The sequence below is a fragment of the Saprolegnia diclina genome (genome assembly GCF_000281045.1).
Source record: "Saprolegnia diclina VS20 unplaced genomic scaffold supercont1.10, whole genome shotgun sequence".
NCBI lineage: Eukaryota > Oomycota > Saprolegniomycetes > Saprolegniales > Saprolegniaceae > Saprolegnia > Saprolegnia diclina.
In genome coordinates this window covers 367,232-392,741 of record NW_008246077.1, presented here as the reverse complement: position 1 = coordinate 392,741, position 25,510 = coordinate 367,232, and the positions used below count along the sequence as shown (strand labels likewise).

Sequence of the window (25,510 nt, the reverse complement as noted above, 5' to 3'; positions counted from 1 at the left end):
CACTTGATCGATGGCGAGGAGCCGGCAAGAGCATCGACGACTCCGGTGGCACAAGCCTTAGAGGTATCCCCCCGCATCGAAGCTCCAGCCGTACAGCTGCAACAAACCTTGGCTCCAGACCACGAGAGGTTACAACTTCGAGCCGCATCAGAGGTGCTACCTTCTGCTGCATTATCTTCGAAGCCATTAGATGTGGTACCTTCCACCGCATCGTCTTTTGAGCTATCAACTGTGTCACCGACTGTGCCGCAAGCTGCTACTGGTCCGCCTTCAGTAGTTCTTGACCAAGAGCGCTCGGCACCGCCGACACCGCAAGTCGTGGCAACCCCGGCAACTCTGTCGCAAACAGCAACAGCAAGAGTGGACGCGCAGCCTCGTCCCTCTTCTCCAACAAATGTGCTACCGATACTTGAGTCGCACGACGTGTCTGGCTCTGAGCCATCGCCAACGCTTGTGGCGCCTGCTCCCACAACGTCTACGGCGCCAGCTGCCTCAATGCCCGCAGTATTGGGTTCTGCTACGCCAGTAGCACCTGCTGGCGCGACACCAGTAGAGCCTGCACCCTCGACGACTTCGTCATTGCAAGGTCTCATGGCGTCAGCGCCCGCGGAGCGGACCGTGTATGCTGCCTCGCGTGCCACTGTCCCGGCTACGCCTCTGGCACCTGCATCCACCGCGACGGTCGCTGCAGCACCGATTCCTGCCTCTTCTTCACCTGGCGTGGATCCCGCGTCAACGAGCCAGCCCATCGTCACTGCTCGCAGACGTTCCAGCTCTGTAAGGACTCCAGAGACAACCAACATCTCGCAAGTCGAAGCACAACACTTACCTCAAGAGCTGTCGCCTGACCCCAACGTGAACGTGCCCGTGTCTCAAGACCTGTCAGCGAATGTTAGCATGAGCAAACCCGTTTCTCAAGATCTACCACCAAGCTCTAGCATAGACCCGGCCAAGGCGTACCAAAATGACACAGCGCCACCAACTCCCAAGGTTGAAGCTGCCGTCCGGCGTCCCTCGATATTGCCGATCAACACAACATCCACAGCAAGACGGCCATCCTCGATAGCTACGTCACCCATGGGACTCAACACGCTTGAAGACACTGGTCCGGTTGCAGTTGACCCGCTGTCTCCCCCCGCGGTGACGCCACCAGCCGCTTCTCACCCAATATGGGCGACGCCAACACCAACGCCGTCAAGTACATCCTACAACTTTCAGGTGTTTGCAAGCACGCCAACTGCACTGCCGCCATCAAGTCTCGACCGCAATTCATCACTGAAGCAGCCAACGTCGCCACTCGGCTCGTACTCGCCGCCGATGCCCAGTCCTCGCACCATGTCTTTGGCAGCCAAACTCCCCATCGAAGTTGAGATCAACGCCATGCATTACCTCCTCTTTGGCTCTCCCAAGCCAGCCGCGCCGTAGATTGTTAACACTCTTGGACAATATTATGCCACGTTGTCTACTTGCAAGAGTTACGTTGCGTCGGCCAACCGCCTCGCAGCTCGCAAGCAAGAGCCAAGCCGACAGTGGGGTTTGATAACCGCAACGTAACCGGTTAACATAGTCGGTTAGTCGTTAACTTTTGATTCGATAGAACTCTTGCTGTGCGTCGCCGACGGCGGAATGACTTGACACTCCGTGCTCTACAAAGTGTCTTCTATCGACGTACCGAATATGAGCATTTTCGTTTCCAATCGTCAAAGTGCGTCCGAGCACCCCCGCTCCTCGGTGGTGGTTTCCAGACGACGTTTGATTGGTCGCATTTCAGCGAATGATATCGACATTCATTTCAGCCAATCATACCTGCGTGGTACCGATGCGTGTCAACCGGCCGAGTTAACGTTCATCGGCCGATCTTGACGCCTCCGTGTAGCCCGAATGAAGCATATTCGAGGCGTTAGACAGCAACAACAGTATGGCTTCCGGAAACACAGTCTATGCATGTTGCGTATCTTATGACACAGTCTATGCATGTTGCGTATCTTATGACGTCTGTAGAGCTGTCTGTGCTTACTGCACTTCGTTCCAGAAGCCCCAGCACGTGCCTTGGCAGTCGGTGGAGCCACACGTGCGGCAGTGCACCTTGGTCCACGTTTCGACAGCCGACGGGTTTTCTTGCACGAGCGATAGGCGCGCCTTGACCTTCTCGAGCTGCTTGCGCACCGTGCGGCGGCGGTTCTGGCTGCGCTTTTGCTTTTCCGTCTCGGAGAGTAGCGCCGCGAGGACACCTTCAAGGCCCGCCACCTGCGCCTCAAGCTCAGCAGCGCTAAAGTACTGCAGGAACGTAAAGTAGCAGTCCTTGAGATAGCGATGTTCGAGGCAGTGCACTTCGCCGTGTGCATGTTGGAAGCACGGGTCGCAGACGAGGACGAGATCCCGGCACACGCTGCAGACTTTCACACCGTTGAACGCATCGTACGGCGTCGCGCACGAGACGCACGAGCCAACAACGTCGGCCGTCTTGGGTCCCATGAGCACGCTGCGCGGCGCAGTATGAATCATAATGTACTGATGAGGATCGAAGGGCGTACCGCTTGTCAAACACAAAGTTCTTGCCCTGGAAGAAGCCCCCGTCCGGGAACTGCTCGAGGTACCGGTGGATGCCGCCCTTGAGGTGGTGCACGTCTGTAATACCCTTGCTGCGGAGGAACTGGGACGCCTTCTCGCAGCGAATGCCGCCCGTGCAGTACATGAGCACGGTCGTGTTTTCCTCCTTGAACTTGGGGATGCGCTGGTCCAAGAATGCATAGTACTCGGAAAAGTTCTTGACCTGCGGGTCCACCGCGTCCTTGAAGTGGCCGACGAGAAACTCCTTGTGGGCGCGCACGTCCAGCACAATCTAGTCATGCCAGCGTGAGCTGCAGCACACATGCGACAAACGTCATCGATCGTACCGTGGGCTTTTCGTCCTTCTTGGCCAGCGCTTCGTGGAACTGCTGTGGCGTGAGGTACCCACGCTCCGCGTCCGTCATGGAGACCGCCGGCGGCACGATGTTGCGACCCGTGTTGACAATCTCCTTGACGTCCTTGATGACGAGCTCAGCGAAAGGCGCCTTGTCGACGACCATGCTGCGCTTAAAGTCTTCGATGCTCATGGCGAAGACCGGGTGCGCAATCATGGTCTCGACGTACGCGTTGATCTTGTCGAGCGGCCCGCCAAACGTGGCGTTGATGCCTTCGTTGCTTACGAGCGAGCGGCCAAGGAGCCCGAGCTCGGTACAGAGCGCATGCTGCGCCGCCTTCTCCGCCTGCGGGTCCGGCACCTGGACGTACTTGTAGAAGAGGATGATGTGGTACTCCTGTCCTTGGTCTTCCTGCGTCTTCATGCGCTTCGCATCGGGCTGGCTCGTCGGCGAGAGTGGCGGGGCGCTCGAGGACATGGCGGCCAATTCTTGTTTCACCCAATCAATTTTTTCTCACGTGCAAATTGCGATATATTTTAATTATTTTCACTCCATACATTATAAATAGTGTATGTGGAAAAGACATGTACCCAAAAAAGAATGTGCTGGATACGGATACGGAATATTATTACGGCGCCAAGGTGGATCTTGGACGGTTTCTTTGTCGCCGTTATCCGGATGAGTCGCGCCAGTTTCCAATTTGCTCGATGGTGGCGACGACGACGACGGCCGAGAAGAAGCGCCACATACGCGCGCTGGCCGCGGCCGGAAGCTGGTCGACGGTGCGTCGGATCATGATGGAAGCACAGGGGGTGGGAAGATGACCCTCTGCATGGACGTGCAGATCGAGGCAACCTATGGACGCAAGATGGTCCAGCGGGCGATGGAGTGTAGGAAGCGTGCGACGACCTCGACCGACGAAGCACGTGCATGTAGATGCTGTCAAGAAGCGACCAGCCAAGCCGCATGTGGACGATCGTGTGCCGAGTCCCCAAACATCCCGCCCGACGACGATCCCAACGCGAGGTACGGGTTGCATGCGTCCTTGATAACTCCTGACAGGAAGCATGTAGAGATGCTCATTCAGCAAGAGATGGAAGCGTGTGCGGCGCTCCTCGGGGACTTTGAGGAGGACGAGGTGCAAGCGTTTCCCAATTTTCAACTGCTTCCGATGGCAGTGGCTCCCGTGGTGATTCCCCGGACGCCGCCATCGACAACCGAAGCCAAGCAGCCGCTGCGCGCTATCGCGGTCACCAAGCCGCCCCAGAGCACGCAATATCCTAGAATTTCGACTTCACGGTCTGAGCAAACGAGAAACGTGGTCCTGCCCAGGCCCAGAGCAGTGATCGACCAAAAACCAAGCAAACTACAATCGACGCCAAGCAGCACCAACAAGGCGTTCCATGCCACAAGACTCGCCCGAGCAGCACCTTCTGCGCGCCGTTCGGATGCGTCTCCAGCGCCCTTCATGTCACAGCCCATGGCGCCAGCGACGAGCGCACATCAAGGCCCGGGCGTCGCACCAAGTCATGATATTCTGCGCGACATCAAGTACGAGGTCGCACATCATTCACGAACTGTTCATACTGTCCGTAGAGCTCGCTGGCTCGAGACCAAACTCAACGCCAAGCTCTTCGACGACATTGCTTGCGTCCTAACATAGCATCAGGACACCATCGTCTATGGCAGCCAAGCAATATTGTTGTGTGCGCTTCATCAGCCAACTTTTGATTCTACGAGACGCCAATGTTACCGCATGACCTACTACTAGCACTACCTACAAATCTAATGGCAGCAGTCGTCGTCGACCATCTGCAACTAATGTCCTACAACAACTACTCCTATGTCTCCTACGATGGGTTTGTCTTCCGTCGGCTTCCAAAGCACGCAGCACGGGGTCGCACCTTCAAGTGTACTTGCGGCATATCGGGTCCGCGCATGCCACATGGGCGTCCCATAGCCTCAAGTCGGACTCGGCCACATTGACGTCGAGGAGTTGGCCGACTAGTCGCAAGCTCTTCTCGGGCTCGTAGCTCGGGTTCTCAAACGTTGCTTGGCGCCGAAGAAGGTACCGCCACAGCGAGCGCGTCGGGTCGAGCGCTTCCTTATCCCGGTGCTCCTTCTCACAGTTGTACTCGAACGTACCAAAGAGGCCCGAGTACACGTGGTTGTAGATCGTTGCAACGAGCTCGTCGGAAAACTCAAACGCCCACGGCGCTTGACGCCACACTTGCCAGACGCAGTCGAGCCACTGTACAAAGACGGGCGAGAGCTCCGTGGCCTCTTCCGCATTGGGGCCGGTCCCGACGCCGAGTCGCCACCGAAACATATGCCCAAACGAGCACCTACAGCACGATTGAGCTCCTAAACATGTCGTGCAAGTAGCTCGCACCATTCCTTGTCGATGAGCTCGAGGAACCCTCGAAAGGTTCGGTAATGCGGGTCGAGCAGCAGTTGCACAAGCCCAGCGAGCTGCGACGTGCGGTCCCAGCCGTCGCTGCAGTGCACCATGACCGACTCGCCCGTGCATAGCACGGTCGCCATGCGCTGGGCGGCGACGAGGATGCTGGCGGCGTGGCTGAGCCACTGCGTGCGCTGCAAGAGCGGCTCTGCGTCCGAGGGCGCGTTTGGCTGGCACACGGCTGCGAGCGCATTGTACGACGCCCGCACGCCGTGAATGTTGGCAATGTCACAGTGGTGGAGCTCCGTGTTGGGGTAGTTGCGCACGTCCTCGGTGCCTTTGCCTTGGGCAAAGTTGCCGGCAGCCGCCATTTGCGACCGCGCGTCAAAAAAGTGATACGTTGCGCCCGTTCGGAGCAGCGCCACAACCTTCTTGTCGGCCTCGGCCGCGTACCCGCTGAGGCCCGCGCACGGCTGCGCGCAACGACAGATGCTCGCGTTCGTGAGCGGATGCAGCCATACGACGGCGGGCACGCGGCTCGCGCTGCGATACGTGCTCAGCTCGACAATGTCGTGGTCCGTAAACCCCGCGGGCAGCACAAACGTCTTGGGGTACGTCGGAAATAGCGCGTACGTCTCATTGTTGACGAGCGTCCACGCGTCGGATTTGGTCAAGCCGAGCCGCGCAAAGTCCGTGAGCGCCTCGTAGATCGATGGCGTGCTCGTCTCGTCCGCGTCCAATATGTCGAGCGCCGTGCCCGACTGAATCGCGTTGAAATGCACCGTGCTAAACGTGTACGGGCCGTCGCTGTAGAGGCGAAGTGTGGCTTCAATGAACGCGACGCACGAGGCTTCGTCCGCAAACGCAAACTGCGGCCGAAGCAGGTTCTTGCACTCCATGTGCAGGATGTGGGGCGCCGTCACCGACGGGTTGTCGATCGAGACAAGCGATGCGAGAGGAATGTCAAACGTGTCGTGCGCCGACGTCCACACAATGCGGTAGTTGGTCAAGACGAGCGTCCCGTCGAGGCTAAAGTGCGGGTCCGGCCCGAGGACGACTTCGCCGACCGCCGTCGTCATGTGCCCGACGCTGCGAAACGCGCCTTTGACCGTGTGCGAGCCAAAGCCCCACATGCCGAGACCGAGACCTTTTGCAAAACCGAGGACGCCACCGCGCGTCGTGCCCTCGTACGTCTGGTTGATGAGCGTGCTCGTGCCCTTGAGGAACGCGCTCCCGACATGCGTCGTCGCACGAAAGAGGCCACGCCCGAGTGAGCCCGATCGGGTTGCGTTGTAGCGCTGGTAGCAGTCGGCCGTCACGACCGTGTAGCCGGCGGCGCCAAGTGCACCGAGCGATTTTGGCGGCCCCGATGTTGGTGCTAGTATCGTCGACAGAGGAGTTAGATGGTGCTACGGACAAGGATATCATTTGTACCTGCAGGGACGCCGGGTTCGAAGAGCGGCATGGGCACGTCCGAGGCCGACTCGGACGATGACGACGACGGCTGCGTCGCGCTGTCGGGCGGGCTCTCGGGCTCAGCGGCGGTCGACGCCTTGTAAAAGACAATGTACGCTGCATGGTCCACACGGAGCTTGAGAACTTCGCCAGGAAAGAGGTTGATGCCGGTGCCATGCAAGCCCAAGTGGCGAGGCCGCGTGTCGTCGTCGTCGGTATTGAGACGGAACTGCTCGACTTCTTCCCGGATCGGCATTGGCTTGTGGAAGAGGCCGGGCTTCTCGGGCGTCGCACAGTAGTTGAGCTCTGTAAACTCGTCAAAGTCGCCCAAGTCGGAGAAGCTACTCGACGTCTTCCGGCCGCTCTGAAGGTATGGGCTCGGCAAGGACGACGTCGGACCCAGGGTTGGTGTCGAGTTGGGTGTCGTTGCATCTGCCATAAGCGCCGTTGCATGAGCCCCATGCGCGGATCGCATGATGGAGGTACCTGCTAGCGCGGTCGCGCTCGGAAGGGTTGCATGCTCCGTCGTCGTGACGTAGGTAGAGGCCATGGCGTCGTCCGTCGCGTCGTCGTCACAAAGAACTCCGTCTTCTTCCTCGTCCCGAATCCCCCTCGGCATAGTAAAAGGAGAATCTATCGGTTGAGTATCCATCCGGATACGGGCCGCGCAAAAATAGCCGCCAGGCCATCCACAACGCAATTTAATGGCCTTGACATCGTTCGACCTAGAGTATTGTATTGGATTCTAATTTTCGTTAAAAAATAGCCCTCGCCGCGTATCTTGGGGTATCCGGATACGGCTTCTCCCTGGCCACGCCGGTCGCGACTTTGGACCAATCAGCACGCGCAGCGTCAGATGCATGGTGGTGCGACACGGAGGCAAGCCTGGTATCGGATTGGTCCAAATCTGATAAATTGGTCGACGGGGATTGGCTGAAATATAAGATCGTATGGCCAATGAGACGCTCGCTGCTGCCACACAGCACGAACGACCCCGAAGATTCCGACATGCTCGCCCGCGTCCTCCGCAGCCTGCCGCGCCCAACGCCGATGGCCGCCCGCGCCTTTAGCGACGCGCCCAAGAGCTTCGTGCCCGAGCATGACAAGCCACATGCGCGCGCCATTATCGTCGACACGGTGCTCGATGATGACGAGGATGAAGACGACGAGGAAGAGATGGTCACGATTGGACCCGCCGGCACCGAATGGGGTGGCCCGTCGCGCGGCGGCAAGTACATGGAGCCCACGCGCTTTGGCGACTGGGAGAAGAAGGGTCGCTGTATGGATTTCTAATCGATATACTGCTCGTGTCATGTGTCGTCTTCGTCGTCGGAAGCATCATCGTCGTCGTCAGCATCTTCATCCGCATCGTCTGCGTCATCTTCCTCGTCTTCATCGCCTTCGTCATCACCGTCGTTTGCTGCCTCCATGCCATTCGGCTCGTCCAGACTTGCGAAAGCCGTCGCGTCGCCGGTCGCAAACGCATCCGCTGCAGCGACGAAGCTTTCGTCATAAGCTGCTACCTCGTCCTGCCACTCGGTAGCATACTCTGTCGTGTCGCCTCCGTACTCGGCGGCGTTCCATTCGATTGCACCGTCGTCCTCGTACGTCGCATCGTAGACCGGTGGGACGTACGCGAGGTAGTCGGCGACCCGCAGCGTCGGATCGCCGAGCCCAAAAAAGAAGGTACCCAAGTGGAACCACTGCAGCGACCGCTTGTCCTGGACTCGAACTTCGTCTTCGCACGCAAAGAGGTCAGCATCGACCATGGTCATCGCATCGTCGTCGTAGACGACCCGAAACACGTCCCGTGTAGCGTCAAACGACTCGATCCAGCCGGCGCGCCAGCAAAAGTACTCGACCGAGTAGATCTGAAACCGCACGTGCACGTAGAGCGCTGCCTTGAGCGCCAATGCGCTTGGGTAGTAATTTTCATACATCATCCACGAGCCGTTGTGCACTTGGAGCTGCGTCTCGTCCATCGCATCGAGCTCGAGCCACTCGTGGTCGCCATCGAGGTATGCGATGCGGTGCTTGACGCGCGACGCACAGAATTTTGTGATGACCCCTTCGAACCACGCGTCCTCGAGCGGCCAAAAGACGCGGATGGAGACGCCGACGAGGCTCTTCTCGCGGGCGAAGCGGTTCGGGCGCGTCCACTCGCGTTCGTTCCGAGACGGCGAAAACCAAAACGAAGCCTCTTGCTCGTACCAATCGTCTTCACTGTCGGCCTCGGACGCCGAGTCCCGCATCGCCGCCTGCCGTTCCCGCTCGAGAAGGGCGTCTTTTCGGGCTTCGGCCTCGGCCGCTTCCAGGTGCAGCTGCCACTTGATGTCCGAGACGAGCTTGGAGTACTCGACCGTGCCATGCGTCGGGTGTAGATAGGCGTGCCATGCCCGCTGGATCGTCGCCGCTGCCGCGTGCCAGGACGCGACTTGGTCGCGTCGCGCATGGGCGGCGCGGCGGCCAAACCAGCCGCGCACGAGCGCCTCGATGCGCGTCGCAGCTGCTGCCAAGATGGCTTGTTGCCGCGCGAACTCCAAGCGCGCGCGCTGCAAGTGACGCCAGGATGCATGCCGCCGCCAATGGGACTGGAGTTTGATCGCCATGTTGACGCAATGCGCCTTCCACGCTCGGCGCGCCTCGAGCTCGCGCTGAAGACTCCGCGTGAGTGCGCGCGCTGCCCGGGCGCGGAAAAGCCGCTGGAGCTTCGTCGCGGCGTCGTGGCACTGCTGCCGCCAGCGCTGGGCCAGCCCCACAACCTCCGAGAGTCGACACCGGTTCAGTCGACGGCGGTAGCAACGCTGGACGCGCACGGCACATCGCGCTCGACGCTCCTCGGCAAAGCGCATGTACATGCGCGCGAGGGCCACATTAACAGGGTTGACTTGTCGCCGAATGCGAAAGCCACGAAAGCGAGTTTGAATGCGCTTGGCCGCGCGTGTAGCGACCGTGTGGGCATACGCTTCATCGAGCTCGCGCTGGATGCGTGTGCGCACGAGGACGCCTCGCACAAGTGCTTGGATGCGTGCCACGAGGCGAGCAATGTATTCGGTGTGAGCGACGCGCCGCGCAAGTTCGGTCCGAAGCCGATGTCGATAGTAGGCGCGCCGAATGACGTTAGCGGCGGGCGTTTCAACCATGACGTGGCGCCACGAGGTTGCAATGCGCCGCCCGAGGTGCCCACGGTACCACGCCTGAAGGCGGAGGGCCGCCGAGTGCGCAATCGTCGACTTGTGGTGCGCAAACTTGAGCTCCGTGGCGTTGGTTTTCGGCTCGAGGCCTCGAAAGGTCGTCGCCAGTTGCACGAACGGAAGGTGCGTCGCAAGAGTTCGAAGTCCGTTTTCAGTAATTTGCTGACACCCCGTCACGTTGAGGTGCTGCAGAGCTGGCAGCGCCGTGGCGAGAATGCATAGCGCTTCTTCTGTTAGCAAGCTGCAACCTTGGACATCCAGGACCTGAAGCGCGCGCGCATGGGATACCAATTGTGTCAGCCCCGACGTTGTCAAGAGCACCACGCCACAAAGGTTCATACTCTGGAGCTTGGGACAGTGCTTGCCAAGAGCGGTGACACCAATGTCCGAAACCTAAAGCGGTCCTTCAACACGGACTGCATGCGGAACGCGCGAACCTGAACGCAGCGCTTGAGATGGACGACCCGCAGTTGCTTGCAGCCGCGTGCAAGCTGCGTCAAGCCAATGTCTGTCACATGCAAGAGTCCTTCGAGGTTGAGAAACTGCAGTGCGCGGCACCCGACGGCAAGTGCACATAGGCCTCGGTCTGTGATGGCGAGGGTTTGGGCCAAATTCAGGGACCGAAGCTTTCGGCACTGCGTGAGCCCACCTTGAGCGCCGATCGTTCCCGCCAGCCAGCACAGTGCTACTCGTAGCTGGTACGTGGCCATAACGTCAGCGAGGCGTACCATCGTCAGTGACCATGGGGCAATACGAGAGGTTGCATATTCGCAGCGATCGGTTGCAGCATGGAATGAACTCGCGGATCGCTTCACCAGACAAGTTGGGCGAACATGAAAAGTCGACGTCTTCGAGCACCTCAATGCGCGTGGTGAGCACTTTGAGGACGTCGTGCTGCACGGGCACGTGTGCGTACACCAGTCGCCGAAGCTCGCTCCCCAATGCGTGGGCTACCGAGCGCATGCCAATCTAGACATCCGTTGATGGACGCGGTATGGTATGGTAGATGCTACCGCTGAGATGCGCTCCGAGCCAGAGAGCACAAGGTTGTGCATGGACGCTGCATGCGGCGCGAGGCGGCCCGCAATTGCTACGAGAGCCACGTCGTCGATCGTGTCGGCCGCAGCCGCAAGGTCGAGTGTGCCAGACGCCAGGCTCTGCGCAACCAGCGGCTCGATATTACACTGGTTGCTTAATGCAGTGGTCTTGGCATGCACTGGTTTTCCCAGCAACGATTTGGTTGGCACGGCCGCGGGGCGGGGCCGCACCCGTCGTGCCATTCCACTTGGCGCCGCTTCGAGTTGCGCATCCGGATTGCGACGACGGTATCCGGTCTATATACACTATTACATGTCAAAAGCACACTATAATATTATATTCCGGATAATAATATCCGGAAGATTCGGTTGCTTGCAGCGAGATGGCACAGGCGTGGGAGGCAAGCGTGCTCGCGGCCTTGGTCGATGAAGTCGCATGGGATGTCTGCCTCGAGGTACTATACATTGGCATCGAGTATAGTCGATGAGCGTATACACGGTAGATGCATCGTCTTGTCAAGACCGAGGCCATGGACATCTTGGGGTTGTACGACATGCCAACGCGATCCAGCATGCAGCCCTCCCCGCCTTTAGCCAAAGTCAGCGCAGCCCACGTAACCTGCCCACGCTGCAACGGAAATGTACTGTTTGCGTTTAAGCACTGGAGCTAATGATGCTGTGGCGACACGAGGTACTGGCGACGCGGTTTGCACCGCACTTGGACAAGTGCCTCGGCATCTCGCGGCGCAGCGTGCGGGGAGGTACCTCGGTCACGAATTCGCCCGCGAGCTCGAATGCATCGCCCACTCGATCGTTGCCTACTTGATACTCAAACAAATCCCACGTTTGTATCTTGAAACGACACGAAATAGCCATGGGGTCGGGCGTCTCGTCGTCGGCCAAAATGGTCGTGCTCTCGCACTCGTCGCAGGTGGACGCTGTACGCCGCCTCCTGTGCGTTGACGCCACCGTGCCTATCATCACTGAGCTCTTTCCCATCAACATCACATCGCGCTACGCTTTATTGCAGCAGTGCGAGCTCGCGATCGTGGCCATGGACGTCTACTTTGCATTCTCCGACGTCCTCCTCACGTCGCTTTCGTTCTTAAAGGACAGTCGCAAGACGATCCGATGTGCGTCCTTGGAGAGCTACTTTGAGCCGTCGGGTGCCATCGGGGCCATTTGCTTTGGCTACGGCACGTGGGTCCCATCGCTCAACGACAAGGTGCACGCGCTGCAGCAGCTCGTGGCTGCCGGCGCCTGGCTGCCACTGCCAGAAATGCCCGAGCCGGCGCTGCCTCCGATAGTGCCGGACACCTATCAGCACGATGTGTGCATACTCTTTGAAGGCGACGCTGGCCAAACCGTCGCTGCTTTCCTGGCTACGCTGACGTCGCAAGGGCTGGCGATGCCTGAGCGCTGCCAAGTTGTCAATGCGAGCGATGCAACTGCGCTCGAAGCCATTGTATGTGCCAAGCTCGTGCTGTGCGTCATCACCGAGTCGTCGCCCACGTCGCCAGCATACCAACGCGCCCTCGAGGTGGCGCTTGTGACCAAAAAGAGTCTGCTTCCCATCAACTGCTGCGAGCGCGGCGGCCTCCCCGAGTGGCTGGGCCTCGCGTTTGCAGGGCGGCTTTGGTATCCGCTGCGCCCATCCCGTCTGGACGGCATCTTTACCAAGTATGCCGAGATTGACGGAAGCCCGTGCTGCGTGTCCGACTCGTGCACGGCCTCGGACCTCCTCGCGTACGTCCACAGCGCCTTGGTCGACGAGTGTCATCTCTACGTGACAGAAGAGGCTCGGTTAACGGCGTACGAAGCCGCTGTGCTTCAAGACCGTCAAGCGCAGGCTACTGCCTTGGGTCGTGCTGCGGCGGTGCCATTGATGCTACACGGCTGGCAGTTGCCAGCAGATGCACAACTGCCGCAGCCAAACATCACGTCGCTCGTGCCTTCAACTGTGATTACCGACACGGTGCAGTACACGGTAACACGCCTGTCACTAGCGCCGCCACCGGCGATGGTTGATGCCCACGGCCTCCCCCGGGCGGCGGTGCAGATCGATGCCATGTTCTCGTACGCATGGAAGCAGCAGTCGGCCGTGCTGCAGCTGTATCAGCAAGGCTCGATCGCCCATCTCCGTGTATGGATGGATGTCATGGGCTACATGAAGGGCAATATATACGCTGCGATGGCGACCGCCGTCTCGAATGTCGGCGCCGTCCTCGTTTGCTTATCGGCCGCCTACATCGCCTCGATCAACTGCAAACTCGAGTTCCTGTATGCCGCGCACTGCCGGACCCCAATGCTCTTTCTGATCTTTGACGACGTGGATCTGGACGCGTTGCCCGATTGGATCACGGCCGTCACCGGCGGGTCACTGCCGTTGTACCCTGCGAATGACCCGAGCCGCAGCCACGTGTTTGCGATACGATACGGCGAAGTTGGCGCCCAAGGCATCCTCTTTAGCCTTCTTCGGTCGCTTGCGGCGGCGCATGCGGCGGCCCCGCCCCGTGTATGCCGCGATGGTACACTGGGCTTAGCCCACGCCACGACATGGTTCCGCGAGGCACTTGTGGCCCACGAAACAAGCAGTTTGGAGCGGTGCCGCCGCTGCGACGCACCCTTCAACCCGGCAGTGGCAACGCGCTCGTGCCGCGCGCATGCGGCCTACTATATGGGGGGCACGCTTCTTCCAGGGCACTGGGTGTGCTGCAACGAGCCCAAGAGAGACGGTATTGGCTGCGAGGCCGCCGAACACACGGCACTGGAGCAAACGTGGTACTGCGATGCGAGCTATGGCACCTATACGTGGCAGCCTGTGGTGCGCGAATAATGAGAAAGTTTACGTGCACAATTGCATAGTCTTAGGACTCGTCTACAGGTCAGGAAGCGAGTCGTTGTCGCTAAAGTCAACTTCATCGTCGGCGGGAGCGCTGCCGCCCTGAAGCGCCATCGCAATCCGCGCCTCGAGGCTCAACTCTTCGGACGCGTCTTCTTCCGCCTCGTTCTCTTCACCGTCCTCGTCTTCTTCTTCGTCGTCGTTGGCGGCAGTTTGCGATGCGAGGAGGTTGCCCTGGAGATCGTACGGCCAGCCCGGTGGCGGCGTCCACGAACTTTCTTCCGTCGCCGAGTTGAACCAGTAATGATGCTGAGACGATTCGTCAAACCCTTGCTCCCAATCGCCGTGCGTCAGCGCATCGTCATCGGCTTCTCCTTCCTCCTCGTCGTCGTCTGCAGCTTCTGCGGCGCCGTCTGCGTCGTCTTCTGCAGTCTCTTCGTCGTACTCTGCAGCCTCTTCATCGTCCTCTACAGCTGCTTCATCCACAGCAGCGTCTTCGTTTTCTTCGTCTTCTTCCGCATCTTCATCTTCTTCCGCATCTTCGTCTTCTTCAGCTTCTTCAGCTTCTTCTGCCTCTTCAGCTTCTTCTTCGTCTTCCACTGCCTCAGCTTCGGCTACTTCCTCCTCCTCATACTCCTCGGTAGAGACCACGTCGTGGACTATGGCCACTTCATCGAGCTCGCCATCGAGAGCATCGTCAGTCTCGGGAACCTTCGTGTCATCAGCATCACCAGCAGCGTCGGCGAGTAGCTCGTCCTTCGCGGCGTCGATATCAAACGTGGCGTCTAGCGGGTCGTTGACCGAAGTCGTGTCCAAAAACACTGCGTCGTTCGGGGTAGCTTCTTCCACGACTAGCGTACTCGGCTCGTCTCGGAAGAACACGTCGTCGTCGTCGGTGGCCACCGCCAGCTCTCGGTGCGGCTCAGCGCGGCCATCCACGGCAAACGAAAACGTAGCAGTGTTTCCGGCGACAGAGCTCGTGGGCGAGAGTAGGTCGAGCGACGTTGGCGCCGGCGACGAGAGAAGGTTACCGATTGCAGACGTCCGCAGAGCCTCGCAAGCGGCGCGGAGAAGCGATGTGGTGCTGGACGAGACGCTCCCCGTTGCTGTCGTAGCAGGCCAGTCGACGTTGCTCAAGATCGACGCCATTGCGCGCTTGAGGTCGTGGAGCTCGGTCAGCTGCTGTCGAACGCTGTCGTGCTCCATCGGGCTTGCATCAAGCACCTGCTGCATTGATGGTTCGACGTAGAAGTACCCGAGGATATGCATCGAATCCTACAACCCCCGTCAAATATACATGAAAAATGTGAAGTCGCCAACCAAATTGGTCTTGAAGTCGATGAGCTTGGCCATCTCGAGGCTGCTGCGCTCGCAGAGCGTCACGAGAATATCGAGCGCGGACAAGGCCGTCGCATGGTCTTCAGCCACATGCGTCACAAATTCGCGCAACCGAATGGTTTGCAAAAAGGCTTCGGTCGACGAGTCGGAGTGCAGACCCGGCGTACTACTCGTGCTCGTCTGGTTGCGCGCTGGTGATGGCGACAAGACGAGAGGCACCGTCGTTGCCCGAGGTGCTGGAGGCGACGGCGGTGCGAGCTTGGGCGGCGACGTCGCCACCAAGTATTGTCGTAGCTTTTCCTCTGCAAGCGCTGCGTGTCAAAGAAGATACAGCCCGAGAGCAACGTACCACGTCGCAGTAGTCGCTTGTGCATGGCCGACTTGGGCTTTTTGATTTTGGCGGATTTCTCGCGCTCGGCGGCCAGCGTACTGTGGATCGACGCCTGCGTCGGCTGGAGAAACCCTCTCAAGGTCGAAACCACCGGTACGCTCCTGGGCGGCGGTGGTGCGACTTTTGGTGGCGGCGGCGGCTTGACCGCCGACGGCTTGGGCGTACTCAGCATGATCGCTCGCTTCTGCTGTGCGGCGAACGAGCACTTGGGCTTCGTCTTGAGCGGCATCGGTGGTGGCGGCGGCGACTCTTTCTTTATGTGGTGGGCAAACGACTTGGCGCGCAGCTCGTCGCGCGACCGTTGCTCGTGCCGCGATACCTTTTTTGGCGACGGTGTGCGCGGTGCCTCCTAATATGCATTCCGTGATTGGGTGAATCAAGCGACTCGGAGTCGTCGCACCTCGGGCGCATCGCAGACCAAGCCGACGTTTTTGCACGCTTGTGCAATCCAGTACGGACTGTCCGTCTCGTCGACGGCGGTGACCACGGACGGCGTGTCGTCTTTGGGTTTGGCGCTCTTGTCCTTGCGCTTCTCCCGCAAAATGAGCGCCGCGAGGTGGATGCAGCCGAGCGACCGCAGCGTCGGAATGATGTTGAGTATATGGGCGCTGTGGTGGCGGTGGTTGCCCTGGCTCACAACCGGGTTGTCGTCAATGTTCAAGTGCGTGAGGTGCTAACGTCGTGCGGTCATGCACGAGCCGATGCATGAACCTACCTTGTTGAGAGAGAGGAGCCGGAGGGCTTGCGGCGTTAGAATTTCGTTTTGCGCCAAGTTCAGGATCTACTCAGAACAACACTACGGTTTTGTACAGTGTAGATGAACGAGATGACCTCAAGATGCTCGAGGAACTCGAGGTTCTTGACCGCCTTGATGTGGTTCCCGGCAAAGTTGAGTGCTTTGAGATGCGTAAGGTGCTCAATGCCGTGAATCGTACGAAAGGCATTGAAGCTCAGGTCCAGGACCTATGGTTGAAGCTAAAAACACGCAACGAACGCCTGTGGCGCACCTCGAGCTGGCGCAGTGGCTGGACATCCATGGGTGTGAGCTTGTGCAGCTTGTTGGCGGACAGGTCGAGGACGCGCAAATGCCGCAGCTGCATCTACACACCCTTTCTCAATCGCTTGCATGACAATTAGAGACGGTACGTCTTGAAAGGAAATGGACTCGAGGGCATTGTGGCACAGAATGAGCGCCACCACGTTGGAGAGCGGGACGTCTGGAAACAGCAAAGCCCACTGGAACGTCGACGCCATTTGCGGGTGTTGAAGCTTGGCCGCGACCCTAATTTCGTATCAAATACCGAACTTGTACCGAATTAGGGTCACCGCTCGTAGCCTTGGTACATGGCCGGCTGCTGCTCGCATGTGTACGGTGTACCAGGCTCGGAGGTTGCCTCGTCTTCGCAGCGGGCGTCGTCGACCACCGTCATCTCCAAGATCGACGCCGTTGCGGTTTCAAGACTCCGGGATTCTTCCGGCGATGCCAGCTCAAATGGATCGTCGTCGTCGCTGTCGTCGCCGTTGGCGAGGCTCTCCAACGAGACGCGCCGTTCGCTGACGGACTGCAATCGACTGGGACTGGAGGGCGCCATCGCCGACGCTAAAGCTGCAAAGGGCGGTGAGCTCGGGGGCAAAAGCGGCGCTGGCAAAGGAGCGACGAGCGCCGCGACCGGTGACGTGCAAGGTGACGCATCAGGTGGGGACATGCAGTCGCCGGCTGATAGCGACGACGTGGGTGAGTTTATGAATGCAGCATTGGGCCTTGGGTCTTCGCCAAGATTCGCTTCCGACTCGCTCGTTGGTGGTTGCACATTCGCGGCATCCTCGGGAGCAGGCACTGGTGGATCGATGGCAGTGGGTGCAAACGACGTTGCTACGACCGGGGGGTGAGGCGCCTCGGGGGTTACTGGAAGCAGTGGCGGCGGTAGAATCGACGTGTTAGTTGACGGCATCGCGTCTGCTATCGGCTGCGCCTCACGATGTGGCGTCATGAGAGTCATTGTCGGGGACGTGGGCGGCGTCTGGACGGGCGAAAGCAGAGGCGAGATCATGTGCATGACTACAGATGCGTCACTGCTGCGGTGCACGTAGTGTTCCGCGGCCACTGGGGATGCAACCGGCGACACAACCGGCGATGGCATCGGTGACAACGATTGCTGCACCGGGATCACGATCGGCGGGGGACGCGCAGCTGCCGTGGGCGACGGTGGGCGGCTCGTCGGAGGCGACTCGAGATCCAGCGGCGGCATCTCGACGTCGTCTGGTGAGATGGTACCCTCGGACGAAACGTGACTACTCAGCGAGGAGAGGCTGCTTCCAAGGCGCACAGAGCTGCGTCGTGCGGCGGCGACCATTGGCGGCACTTGGTCGTCGTCATCACTCGGGTCTTCAGCATTGTAGTTGGACGGCATCGTGAGCTCAGCATGGCGAATGTGCGCAAGGGACTCGAGTGGCGGCATCCCTTCCATGTCCTTCTTGGCGGGCGACCGCGCGAAGCGTGCGAGAAGAATGTTCTCCAGCGCCGCGCGCAAGCTCGCTTCGGACGTTTGCTTCTGGGACGGGGACGGGCCGTTCGAGAGCTGCCAGCTCAGCAGCCCGAGCTGCTCCATGATGTTCCCGACTTCCTTCTTTGTCGGCTCGACGCCGCTCGCGAGCTTGAGTGCAATGCGCACTTCGTTCTCATCGAGCGACCCGGACGCGTTGTAGTCGAGTTGGTTCAAGATCGACTTGATCTGGAGCCGCTTGTCTTCCCGCGCCAGCATCGCCGTGTACTAGCGTCCGTCACAACCCGAGACGCCAGACAAATCATACCTGCCGAATCGTCTGCAGCGTCGGCTCGGACACGTTGTTGCCGCGCAGATCGACCTTTGTGATCAAGCGCGTGTACTCCAACGACTAGACATTCACGGTTCACGCTGGACAAGACGCTACTCGTGTCTACCGGTCCCGCGCTCTTGGCTTTGGCGCTAATGAGCTGGTGGCGGAGCAGCTCCAAGATGGAGAGACCGCCCTACGAGCGTTCTAAATCGCGGCCCAGGTATGGCAACGCGCACCTCTTCTGTAATGAGGTTGTCGCGCAAGTCGAGGCTCGAAAGGATCGGAATCTCAAGGAGCGTCTCGACTAGTGCGAGCAGCTGATTGTCGCTCACGTCTTGGCCACGAAAGTCCACGAGCACGAGGTTCGATTGCGTTGAAATCGCCTTGTAGACGCACTACTCGACACGACATGTAGCCATTTCCACAGCAAAGCTGTACCTTGTCAAAGGCGGGCGGCGGTGCGAGGCCCCGACTCTGCGTCGCGCCAAGGTACAACGCCCGAAACCTGCGCACCGTCGTGGCACGATGGTCGCTACGTCAAAACGTACCGCTGGAGGTCGTACACGCTCTGCGCACGGAGGTCCTGTCCCTTCTTCTTCCGAAAGAGCTTGAGCTTCCCGAGCCGGTAGATGTCCATGGTCGGCGAGCCGGGACGGTGTAACGACGACGAGTCTTTTCCCACGACGCGTCGTTTCACGATGTGCAAATCTTCGAATGAAGGCGCACGTCCTCGGCGGGAGCCCCAACCTCGTGGTCGAGCGCCGGCGCCGCGAGAAGGCCGAAGAGCACGCGAAGAAGGCGAAAACCGACCTCGTGACGCTCACGGCGTCGATTGTGCCGCAAGTCGATGCGCTGCGCGCGGCTGTGCAGGTTGGGTGCGACAGCGGGCTCTACGGTATGTCATGCGCGTAGGCCCTCGAGCGCGACAGCCAAGAGCAGTTGGAGCTCGAAGCAGCGTCCCAAGAGACGTTTTTATCTTTGCAGCAGCAGGTACTTGAACGTCTCCAACGATAGAGTGGTGGAATGCACATGTGGCAGTTGGAAGCCCTGCGCACCCACCAGCACGCTGCCCACGTCGCGCTGCACGACCAAATTGACAAGAAGATGGATCGTCTGCACTACAGCGTGGCTCAAGAGCAGCAGGTAAACACGTGGTGAATAGAACGGTGGCGATGGTGGCTGTAGAAATACCGGCGGCATTTGCAAGAGGTCAAGACCGAAGTCGCAGCGATGAAGGAGCACATGGCCGTCATGCGGGGCGAAGTATGACCATTGGCGCGCGAGATGCAGCAACTTGGACGTGATGGCATTAGATGGACTCGTTCTGGAGCGCTGCCAATGGCCGACTGGGCCAAACCCACGGGCTTCTCGAGAAGATGCGCGAGCAAGCGCAGAAGGAGTCGGACGCAACATTGACAGTACGACAACGTCCTAAACTAGGTTACTAGCACGACGATTGACTAGTCGTTTCACACGTTTGAAGCCAAGTTGACGGCGTTGGATGAAAAGCTCTTTGGGCTCGAGAAGGCGCAACTGCAGCTCCATTTAGCGCGCCCGTCCGGCCGCGAGTACTTGGCTTCTTCTATCGTTCGATAGATTAAATCCCATGCTAGAACCATGCTGCATGCAACGACGGAAAAGCACCGATGTGACGAGCTGCACATGGACGTGGAAGCGATGTTCGTTTTCACGTGTCTCGTCGTGCCACGTCATCACATTTTCAAAATTAGAAAGGCCGACATGAGTGCCTACCGGAGCGCGGACCGGTTGCAGTTTGATGCGCTCACGAATCGCCTGCGGGAGCTCGCGCGCGGCGCGGCGGCCAAGCACGAGCACGTGGTGTTGGAACTCGAGGAGCTGACGCAAAAGCTCCACCACGTAATGAGCTACAACAACGTAGCACGACGTCTCAAAGACAAGGTCTCGTAGATGGCGACAAAGTTACCCATGGACCTTTCGCAGCGCTTCGATGTTGCGCAACAGGCGTGGGCCAGTGAGATTGCCGTGCTCAAAGCCCAGAAAACGTGCGCCCCGTCGCCGCCGCCAACGTGGGAAGGGACCGTACGCGACCAAGATCAGGCGTGTGATATCTGAGCCGACGCCACAGGCGCCCGACGAGACGCCGATTGTTGAAGTGCGGGCACATCTCTCGGCGGTCGAGACACGCATCGGTCAAGTCGCTGCGTCCTTGCATGCGTTCCAAGTCCACATTGGCACACAGGTAGACGCTACATTGGCCATCAAGTAATATCGCGCAAGGCCTTTTCTTGCAGGTGCTGCAATTGCAGCGCAATGTCGCCGACGTGACGACGCAGGGCGCATCAGACCAGCGCGCGTGGGCGCAGCAGCTTCTGGCTCTCCACGCCCTTCTTCATGGTACGCCAGCGACGACGAGCCATCTTTGTGTCGTCTTCTCTCGTATCCAGTGCGCTCAAGAAGCATGCACTGTAGAGTTGCGCGTGAACGTTGGCCGCGCGACCATACTACCGACAGGCGTAAATTGAAGACTCCTCACCTTGCACTTGGGTTGTTATACTGGCTTCGTTTCGGACGAGCTTTGATGGCGGCGCTGTCGTATAATTAGCGCAACGCCATCATGATGGTTCAAAATACATTGGGAGCGACTAACTAAACGTGGGCAACCGCCCCGTCGCTTCGGGTCCTACCGGAAGCCCTCGAATAAGGGCCAACGGCCCGGCGTCCCAGAAAGCGACGGGGCAAAAGTCCTACCGGAGCCTGAAACCAGGCGTTTTGAGCGTAAAAATACAATAAAAAGACGCGCGTCGTTTGTGAGCCGCCACCTCGGATCCGTGCGAAACACCCGTTGGCGTACATTTTTATTATTTGGATACAAAAATTTAGATACTTAAATAAAGCTGAAACGAACGACGGGCGAAATTCCCGTTCGGATCTCGTGCTTTGCCGCAACCGAAATAGAATTCGCATTAGGCGGGCGTGCCATATATGCGACCTCGCCGCCATGAACTGCTCACTTCCGATTCTGCTGCCACCTGCGAAATGGACCTCGCCATCCGCGTGAACGTCCGGTACGCGGCGCCGCCCAACTCGCACATCAAGGACGCGCTGCGCCTCTTCAAGAGCCCGCGCTGGGTGCAGAGCATCATCCGCTACATCATGCCGCAGCTCAATTCGGTCTCGCCTGCGTCCGCCTCGTACGTCGATGGCCTCAAGGAGAACCTGGTCGCGACATCAGACGAGTCGGCCTGCGTTGTGTGCATGGAGGCGTTTGGCGACGAGCTCAGCGTCGAGCTACCGTGCCGCCACTCATTCCACGCCCATTGCATTGACCCGTGGCTGAAGCTCCACTCGACGTGCCCGACCTGTCGCCACCAGCTGCCGACCGACGCGTACAGCAACTACTCGGTGTACGCGATCAACACGACGATCATTTTGCAGCAGTCACAGGCCAACATGCCCACGGCGCAGCTCCTGGAGCTGCCGGCGAGCAATCAGGTCATTCGAGCGGTCGTGAATGCCCGCGTACGCCGCAACCCGCCGAGTCTCACTGCAAATGGCGCCTGCTGCAGCGACATTGCATCCATGCCGCCCGTCATGAACGCACGCATCATGCAGCAGGCCAGCGTCCACGAGCTTGATGCGGTCGGCGAAGAGTGCACGATCACGTCGCCCCCGGCGCGCGCGCCGCCTGCCTCGCGCCGGCGTTGCCGGTCGTTAGAGCCTACCAACGGCCCGAGTGCGAAACGTGCGCGCCTCGAGTCGGCGGCGCACGAGATTGCGTCGACGGTCTGATTTTTGAAGCGTGCTGCGCGGTGGAAGCCCTTGTGGCAGACTAGATCCACCCCTCTCTGCGAAACATCTTGTTAACCTTAATTTAACCCGATTCTACAGGTCGTCTTTTACGTGTAGCGGGCGGCCAAGTGCAGCAAGAGTGCGTGGAGGTCGTAGCTGGCGTCGCACTCGATCGGCGGCGCATGCGCTTGCGCCCACTCGAGCGTGGCGCGAAAGGCCTTGTCGGAGCTCGTAGTCGACGCGCCCAGAAGGACCAAGAGGCAGTAGTTGAGCAGATGCAAGAGCAGTGACGTCGCGTCGTCGTCGTACACGCGGCTCGTCATGCAACGCTGGCCTGTCAGTTGTGCGAGCTTCATGTACACCGGCAGTGTCTTCTGGAAGCGGGCTTTGGCCGTGAACGACGGCGACCCAAGGAGCAACAAATTCATAGAGACACCAAGACACAGCGTGACGACACCAGGGCTCTCGGCGTTGGCGCAGACGCTGACGCCAAACTGCAGCACGCGCTGCAAGACAGCGTCATCGTCCAAGATGACATTGGCCACGGTCTCGTCGGCTGACAGTGAGAGGAGACCCGGGAGTAAAAAGTGCAGCGGGTCGGTGAGCAGCGGTGTCGGCGGCGCCTCGTCGTCCGAGTCGAGCTCGTCGTCGTCGTCGTCGTTCTGCAACGGCGATGCGTCGGTGACGAGCGACGGCTGGTACTGCAATAGGAAGGGCAGCAGCTGGAGCACGTCCGCTTGGCAAAAGTCCGACTCTTCGGCCAGCCACGCGCCAAAGACGCGGACGCTGGCGTAGACCACCATATCGAGGGCGAGCGAGGTCGGGAACGTCGCGACAAAGTCCCGCGCCGTCGTTAGAAACTGAAGCACGACCGTAAAGACCTCGCCGAGCGCATCCTGGAGCTGTGCGAGTACCGGTCCCGAGAGCAGCGACGCGTCGACAATATCAGGGCGCGATCCGGCCAGCATCGACACAATGGCCTCCAGAATGCCATAGCAGATCGGAACCATGCGCGTGAGCCGGTCGTCGGCGGCATCGATGACTTCGACGGCGCTGTCGTTGACGCGGACGTCGATCCACGCCCGCTCGGCGTCATCCAAGAGCAGTTTGGCTTCGATGGCGGCCAACTGGACAACGAGAACGACGAGGTCACCGGCGGCGTCGGGCGTCGGGACAAGCCACGCGCCACCGACGGTCGAGAAGAGGCGCTCAATGAGCGCGAGCGACGTGTCTCGACGCTGCGTCGAGGCGTGTCCGTGCTCTGGCCACGCGCCAAAGAGACCGGACACGACGTCGGCGAGCGGAGCGTCGAGCCAGCGCTCGTCCGGCGCGCGCAGCAGCAGCTCTTGTAAATGGCACTTGGCAAGCGACCGCGACTCGATCGCACCAAAACAATGCAGCAACGCGTTAAAGTCGGGGGACGACAGCGCCTTCCAGAGATCGTGGATGCTGCGGACGAGGTCCACGAGGTGCTGGAGAATGACTTCGTGCGCGTCCGAGAGCGGCTGCACCGCACAGCACTGCGCCATGGCTTGCACCACCGCAGGTACGAGTCCGTTCTCGATCAAAAGCTACGAGAATGATAGGCGGTCAGAAGACCTCGGGACGGAGATGTGTTGCACCTCGCGTCCGGACGACGTGTGGAGGTAGAGCCCTTGCAGGACGTGATGGCAGTCGGTGACCACAGTCACGTTGGCCGCAGCAACGCCGAGCTGCAATGCCTCGAGCGTATCGGCGACGACAGAGGCCTTGGCAAACTCGTTTGCGAGCGTTGCATCCCCGCAAAAGCTATGGTGCAAGGCCAGCTCAATACATGTATGCCGAGCCACGACGAGGATGGTACTACCTCGAGATCAGGTTCAAAGCCAGAGCGCGGTACGGCGAAAGCGCTTCGTCATCGCTGCCTATTCACACTCTGTCGTGAGCCATTGTCGACGACGGCGAAGGCCATGCACCTTTGGTGTGGAGGAGTCGGAGGAAGAAGACGACACCCGTGGTCGCCAGCACGCGCGCCCGCACCGCCTGCAGCGTCGTCGCATCGGCGTCAGCCAAGTGCTTGGTGACCATCAAGAGGCCCGCAAACTTGTGCTCGTCCGTGGGGCCCGCGAGAACCGCGAGACATTGGTCGAGCTTGGCGTCGCTCGTGCCCATGTTGCTGCTTGCCACTCTTGCACTGTTGTCATTTTAGCCAATCGCACGCACACATGGCTCTGTAGGCAACGCGATTGGACAAAATGTCGACGCGCCTTTTTTCGAACACCGCGATCTTATCAAAGCCGTGTCATTGAGCGGGCGCTTCCGACTCCGTGTCTCTACGAGGCCATCCTTTGCGAATGAACCTCTGCATGTATCGTACTGCATCTTAATACAATGCCCAACTGACTGCCGTGCACATCGAACGACAACGAACGACAGTCTCGTAGCATCATGATGAGGGACAGGGCGAGACCGGGCAGCATGCTGCAGTTGTTGTCGGCAAGCGCCAGTGTCCCAGCATACTCCACCGTCAAACCCAGCGTGCGCAAGATCGCAAGATGGATGGCGCTCCTATTCTCGGCTAGCAGGCCATTCCAGTCTGGTTTGCATCATCGCGCTAGATTTGAAACATGTATCGTGGCGTCCGTCCGTGTCCAATTACATATATGTCGTCGTGCACAGATCAAGTGCATTTAGCAGAGGCCGCATCCAGGTGCATGCTGCACGGAATGGCATAGATGCTTGCCGACCAGATGCAGAGGCTGCACGGGCGCATGCATCGGTCGCTTTCTCAGAGCGTGTTGATTGCAAACTTCAAGCGCGGGCAGTCGTCCACCTGCTACACATCAATTGCACGACGAGCGACAGTAATAGCAGCAGGAGCAGCAGATTTGCACCTGAAAAATGTAGCCTCTCGACCTGCTTTTGGAATGACAACGAAGCACTGGCCGACGCATGGACACGGGCTCCTACCACTTTGCGCCTGTTCCAGCATGAGGTACAACCGCTTATATCCATCCATCAAGTGTACGCACAGCAGCAAGAAGTGTCATGTCGCGCGGACCTCGGGAGGGTGTAGGCCTGGGTGTAGGGCAGTAGGGTACGATATGATGGGATGATCGCAAGCCGCTCAACGTCCGCTTTCGAAGGTACACACACACATGGTCTATTACATCGTGACCCGATCGTCGTCCGAGATGCGGAAGGTGCACCGTGTGAAGCAGCCAACTTCCGTTGGCAATAGAAAGGCCGTCTTGCAACTCACGTCGCGGCCACGCCACCATCACCACGACGAACGTTTCTTCATGAAGTACCACAGCGCTCCAAGCACTGTTGGACCTGGATTGTCTATTGGAGGCGCAGTTGACGGGTGGGCCGTAAG

The 25,510-nt window shown here is 59.4% G+C and overlaps 10 protein-coding genes across 12 annotated transcripts; 5 read left to right on the top strand and 5 right to left on the bottom strand.

The window, feature by feature from the left end:
* Positions 1-1,961: 1,961 nt before the first annotated feature.
* SDRG_04132 (hypothetical protein) lies at positions 1,962-3,404 on the bottom strand. The gene is made up of 3 exons (XM_008609793.1): positions 2,898-3,404; positions 2,535-2,842; positions 1,962-2,482 (listed from the first exon to the last, which is right to left on the bottom strand). The coding sequence occupies exons 1-3, from the start codon at positions 3,381-3,383 to the stop codon at positions 2,014-2,016; spliced, it is 1,263 nt and encodes a 420-aa protein (XP_008608015.1). The 5' UTR covers positions 3,384-3,404; the 3' UTR covers positions 1,962-2,013.
* Positions 3,405-3,611: 207 nt separating this feature from the next.
* On the top strand, positions 3,612-4,759 carry SDRG_04131 (hypothetical protein; the record flags this gene model as incomplete). 3 transcript variants are annotated; one of them, XM_008609790.1, is made up of 4 exons in its annotated part: positions 3,612-3,688; positions 3,751-3,796; positions 3,843-3,932; positions 3,980-4,759. In XM_008609790.1, coding segments are annotated over 4 exons (803 nt in total), but the record flags the coding sequence as incomplete, so codon positions are not given. The 3 variants fall into 3 exon arrangements, with proteins under 3 accessions (XP_008608012.1, XP_008608014.1, XP_008608013.1); XM_008609792.1 differs by having other exon boundaries at positions 3,612-3,932; positions 3,980-4,457; positions 4,503-4,759; XM_008609791.1 differs by having other exon boundaries at positions 3,612-3,932.
* Positions 4,590-7,379, bottom strand: SDRG_04130 (hypothetical protein). The gene is made up of 4 exons (XM_008609789.1): positions 7,249-7,379; positions 6,742-7,194; positions 5,299-6,685; positions 4,590-5,251 (listed from the first exon to the last, which is right to left on the bottom strand). The coding sequence occupies exons 1-4, from the start codon at positions 7,310-7,312 to the stop codon at positions 4,813-4,815; spliced, it is 2,343 nt and encodes a 780-aa protein (XP_008608011.1). The 5' UTR covers positions 7,313-7,379; the 3' UTR covers positions 4,590-4,812.
* Positions 7,380-7,770: 391 nt separating this feature from the next.
* SDRG_04129 (hypothetical protein) lies at positions 7,771-8,055 on the top strand (the record flags this gene model as incomplete). The annotated part of the gene is made up of 1 exon (XM_008609788.1): positions 7,771-8,055. One exon carries the CDS (start codon positions 7,771-7,773, stop codon positions 8,053-8,055), a length of 285 nt encoding a protein of 94 aa, XP_008608010.1.
* Positions 8,023-11,257, bottom strand: SDRG_04128 (hypothetical protein). Its single transcript, XM_008609787.1, has 4 exons — positions 10,970-11,257; positions 10,685-10,925; positions 10,394-10,641; positions 8,023-10,349 (listed from the first exon to the last, which is right to left on the bottom strand). Exons 1-4 carry the CDS (start codon positions 11,234-11,236, stop codon positions 8,073-8,075), a joined length of 3,033 nt encoding a protein of 1,010 aa, XP_008608009.1. The 5' UTR covers positions 11,237-11,257; the 3' UTR covers positions 8,023-8,072.
* Positions 11,258-11,349: 92 nt separating this feature from the next.
* On the top strand, positions 11,350-13,850 carry SDRG_04127 (hypothetical protein). The gene is made up of 2 exons (XM_008609786.1): positions 11,350-11,448; positions 11,497-13,850. The coding sequence occupies exon 2, from the start codon at positions 11,868-11,870 to the stop codon at positions 13,827-13,829; it is 1,962 nt and encodes a 653-aa protein (XP_008608008.1). The 5' UTR covers positions 11,350-11,448; positions 11,497-11,867; the 3' UTR covers positions 13,830-13,850.
* SDRG_04126 (hypothetical protein) lies at positions 13,819-19,021 on the bottom strand. The gene is made up of 14 exons (XM_008609785.1): positions 18,930-19,021; positions 18,820-18,886; positions 18,618-18,776; positions 18,506-18,574; positions 18,376-18,459; positions 16,891-18,335; positions 16,711-16,846; positions 16,572-16,664; positions 16,396-16,527; positions 16,280-16,345; positions 15,965-16,237; positions 15,523-15,913; positions 15,156-15,475; positions 13,819-15,110 (listed from the first exon to the last, which is right to left on the bottom strand). The coding sequence occupies exons 1-14, from the start codon at positions 19,016-19,018 to the stop codon at positions 13,872-13,874; spliced, it is 4,563 nt and encodes a 1,520-aa protein (XP_008608007.1). The 5' UTR covers positions 19,019-19,021; the 3' UTR covers positions 13,819-13,871.
* Positions 19,022-19,095: 74 nt separating this feature from the next.
* SDRG_04125 (hypothetical protein) lies at positions 19,096-21,050 on the top strand (the record flags this gene model as incomplete). Its single annotated transcript, XM_008609784.1, has 11 exons — positions 19,096-19,251; positions 19,294-19,371; positions 19,420-19,524; positions 19,567-19,644; positions 19,695-19,799; positions 19,846-19,949; positions 19,995-20,060; positions 20,112-20,259; positions 20,311-20,442; positions 20,489-20,757; positions 20,833-21,050. 10 exons carry the CDS (start codon positions 19,096-19,098, stop codon positions 20,627-20,629), a joined length of 1,113 nt encoding a protein of 370 aa, XP_008608006.1. The 3' UTR covers positions 20,630-20,757; positions 20,833-21,050.
* Positions 21,051-21,310: 260 nt separating this feature from the next.
* On the top strand, positions 21,311-22,257 carry SDRG_04124 (hypothetical protein). The gene has a single exon (XM_008609783.1). The coding sequence runs from the start codon at positions 21,346-21,348 to the stop codon at positions 22,150-22,152; it is 807 nt and encodes a 268-aa protein (XP_008608005.1). The 5' UTR covers positions 21,311-21,345; the 3' UTR covers positions 22,153-22,257.
* SDRG_04123 (hypothetical protein) lies at positions 22,232-24,303 on the bottom strand (the record flags this gene model as incomplete). Its single annotated transcript, XM_008609782.1, has 4 exons — positions 22,232-23,723; positions 23,775-23,940; positions 23,999-24,056; positions 24,108-24,303. The coding sequence occupies 4 exons, from the start codon at positions 24,301-24,303 to the stop codon at positions 22,260-22,262; spliced, it is 1,884 nt and encodes a 627-aa protein (XP_008608004.1). The 3' UTR covers positions 22,232-22,259.
* Between the last annotated feature and the right edge of the window lie 1,207 nt (positions 24,304-25,510).

Bases quoted from the DNA above. Each gene is read 5' to 3' on its own strand.
- SDRG_04132 (XM_008609793.1), bottom strand. From the start codon at position 3,383: ATGTCCTCGAGCGCCCCGCCACTCTCGCCGACGAGCCAGCCCGATGCG. The intron at 2,843-2,897 runs GTACGATCGATG...TGGCATGACTAG, and splicing joins AGAAGGACGAAAAGCCCACG to ATTGTGCTGGACGTGCGCGC. The intron at 2,483-2,534 runs GTACGCCCTTCG...TGCGCCGCGCAG, and splicing joins AACTTTGTGTTTGACAAGCG to CGTGCTCATGGGACCCAAGA.
- SDRG_04130 (XM_008609789.1), bottom strand. From the start codon at position 7,312: ATGGCCTCTACCTACGTCACGACGACGGAGCATGCAACCCTTCCGAGC. The intron at 6,686-6,741 runs GTACAAATGATA...CGACGATACTAG, and splicing joins CGAACCCGGCGTCCCTGCAG to CACCAACATCGGGGCCGCCA. The intron at 5,252-5,298 runs GTGCGAGCTACT...ATCGTGCTGTAG, and splicing joins GAGCTCATCGACAAGGAATG to GTGCTCGTTTGGGCATATGT.
- SDRG_04128 (XM_008609787.1), bottom strand. From the start codon at position 11,236: ATGGCACGACGGGTGCGGCCCCGCCCCGCGGCCGTGCCAACCAAATCG. The intron at 10,642-10,684 runs GTACGCCTCGCT...AGCTACGAGTAG, and splicing joins CCCCATGGTCACTGACGATG to CACTGTGCTGGCTGGCGGGA. The intron at 10,350-10,393 runs GTTCGCGCGTTC...GGACCGCTTTAG, and splicing joins ATCTCAAGCGCTGCGTTCAG to GTTTCGGACATTGGTGTCAC.
- SDRG_04127 (XM_008609786.1), top strand. From the start codon at position 11,868: ATGGGGTCGGGCGTCTCGTCGTCGGCCAAAATGGTCGTGCTCTCGCAC.
- SDRG_04126 (XM_008609785.1), bottom strand. From the start codon at position 19,018: ATGGACATCTACCGGCTCGGGAAGCTCAAGCTCTTTCGGAAGAAGAAG. The intron at 18,336-18,375 runs GTATGATTTGTC...GACGGACGCTAG, and splicing joins CGCTGCAGACGATTCGGCAG to TACACGGCGATGCTGGCGCG. The intron at 15,111-15,155 runs GTTGGCGACTTC...CGGGGGTTGTAG, and splicing joins TCGACTTCAAGACCAATTTG to GATTCGATGCATATCCTCGG.
- SDRG_04124 (XM_008609783.1), top strand. From the start codon at position 21,346: ATGCGACCTCGCCGCCATGAACTGCTCACTTCCGATTCTGCTGCCACC.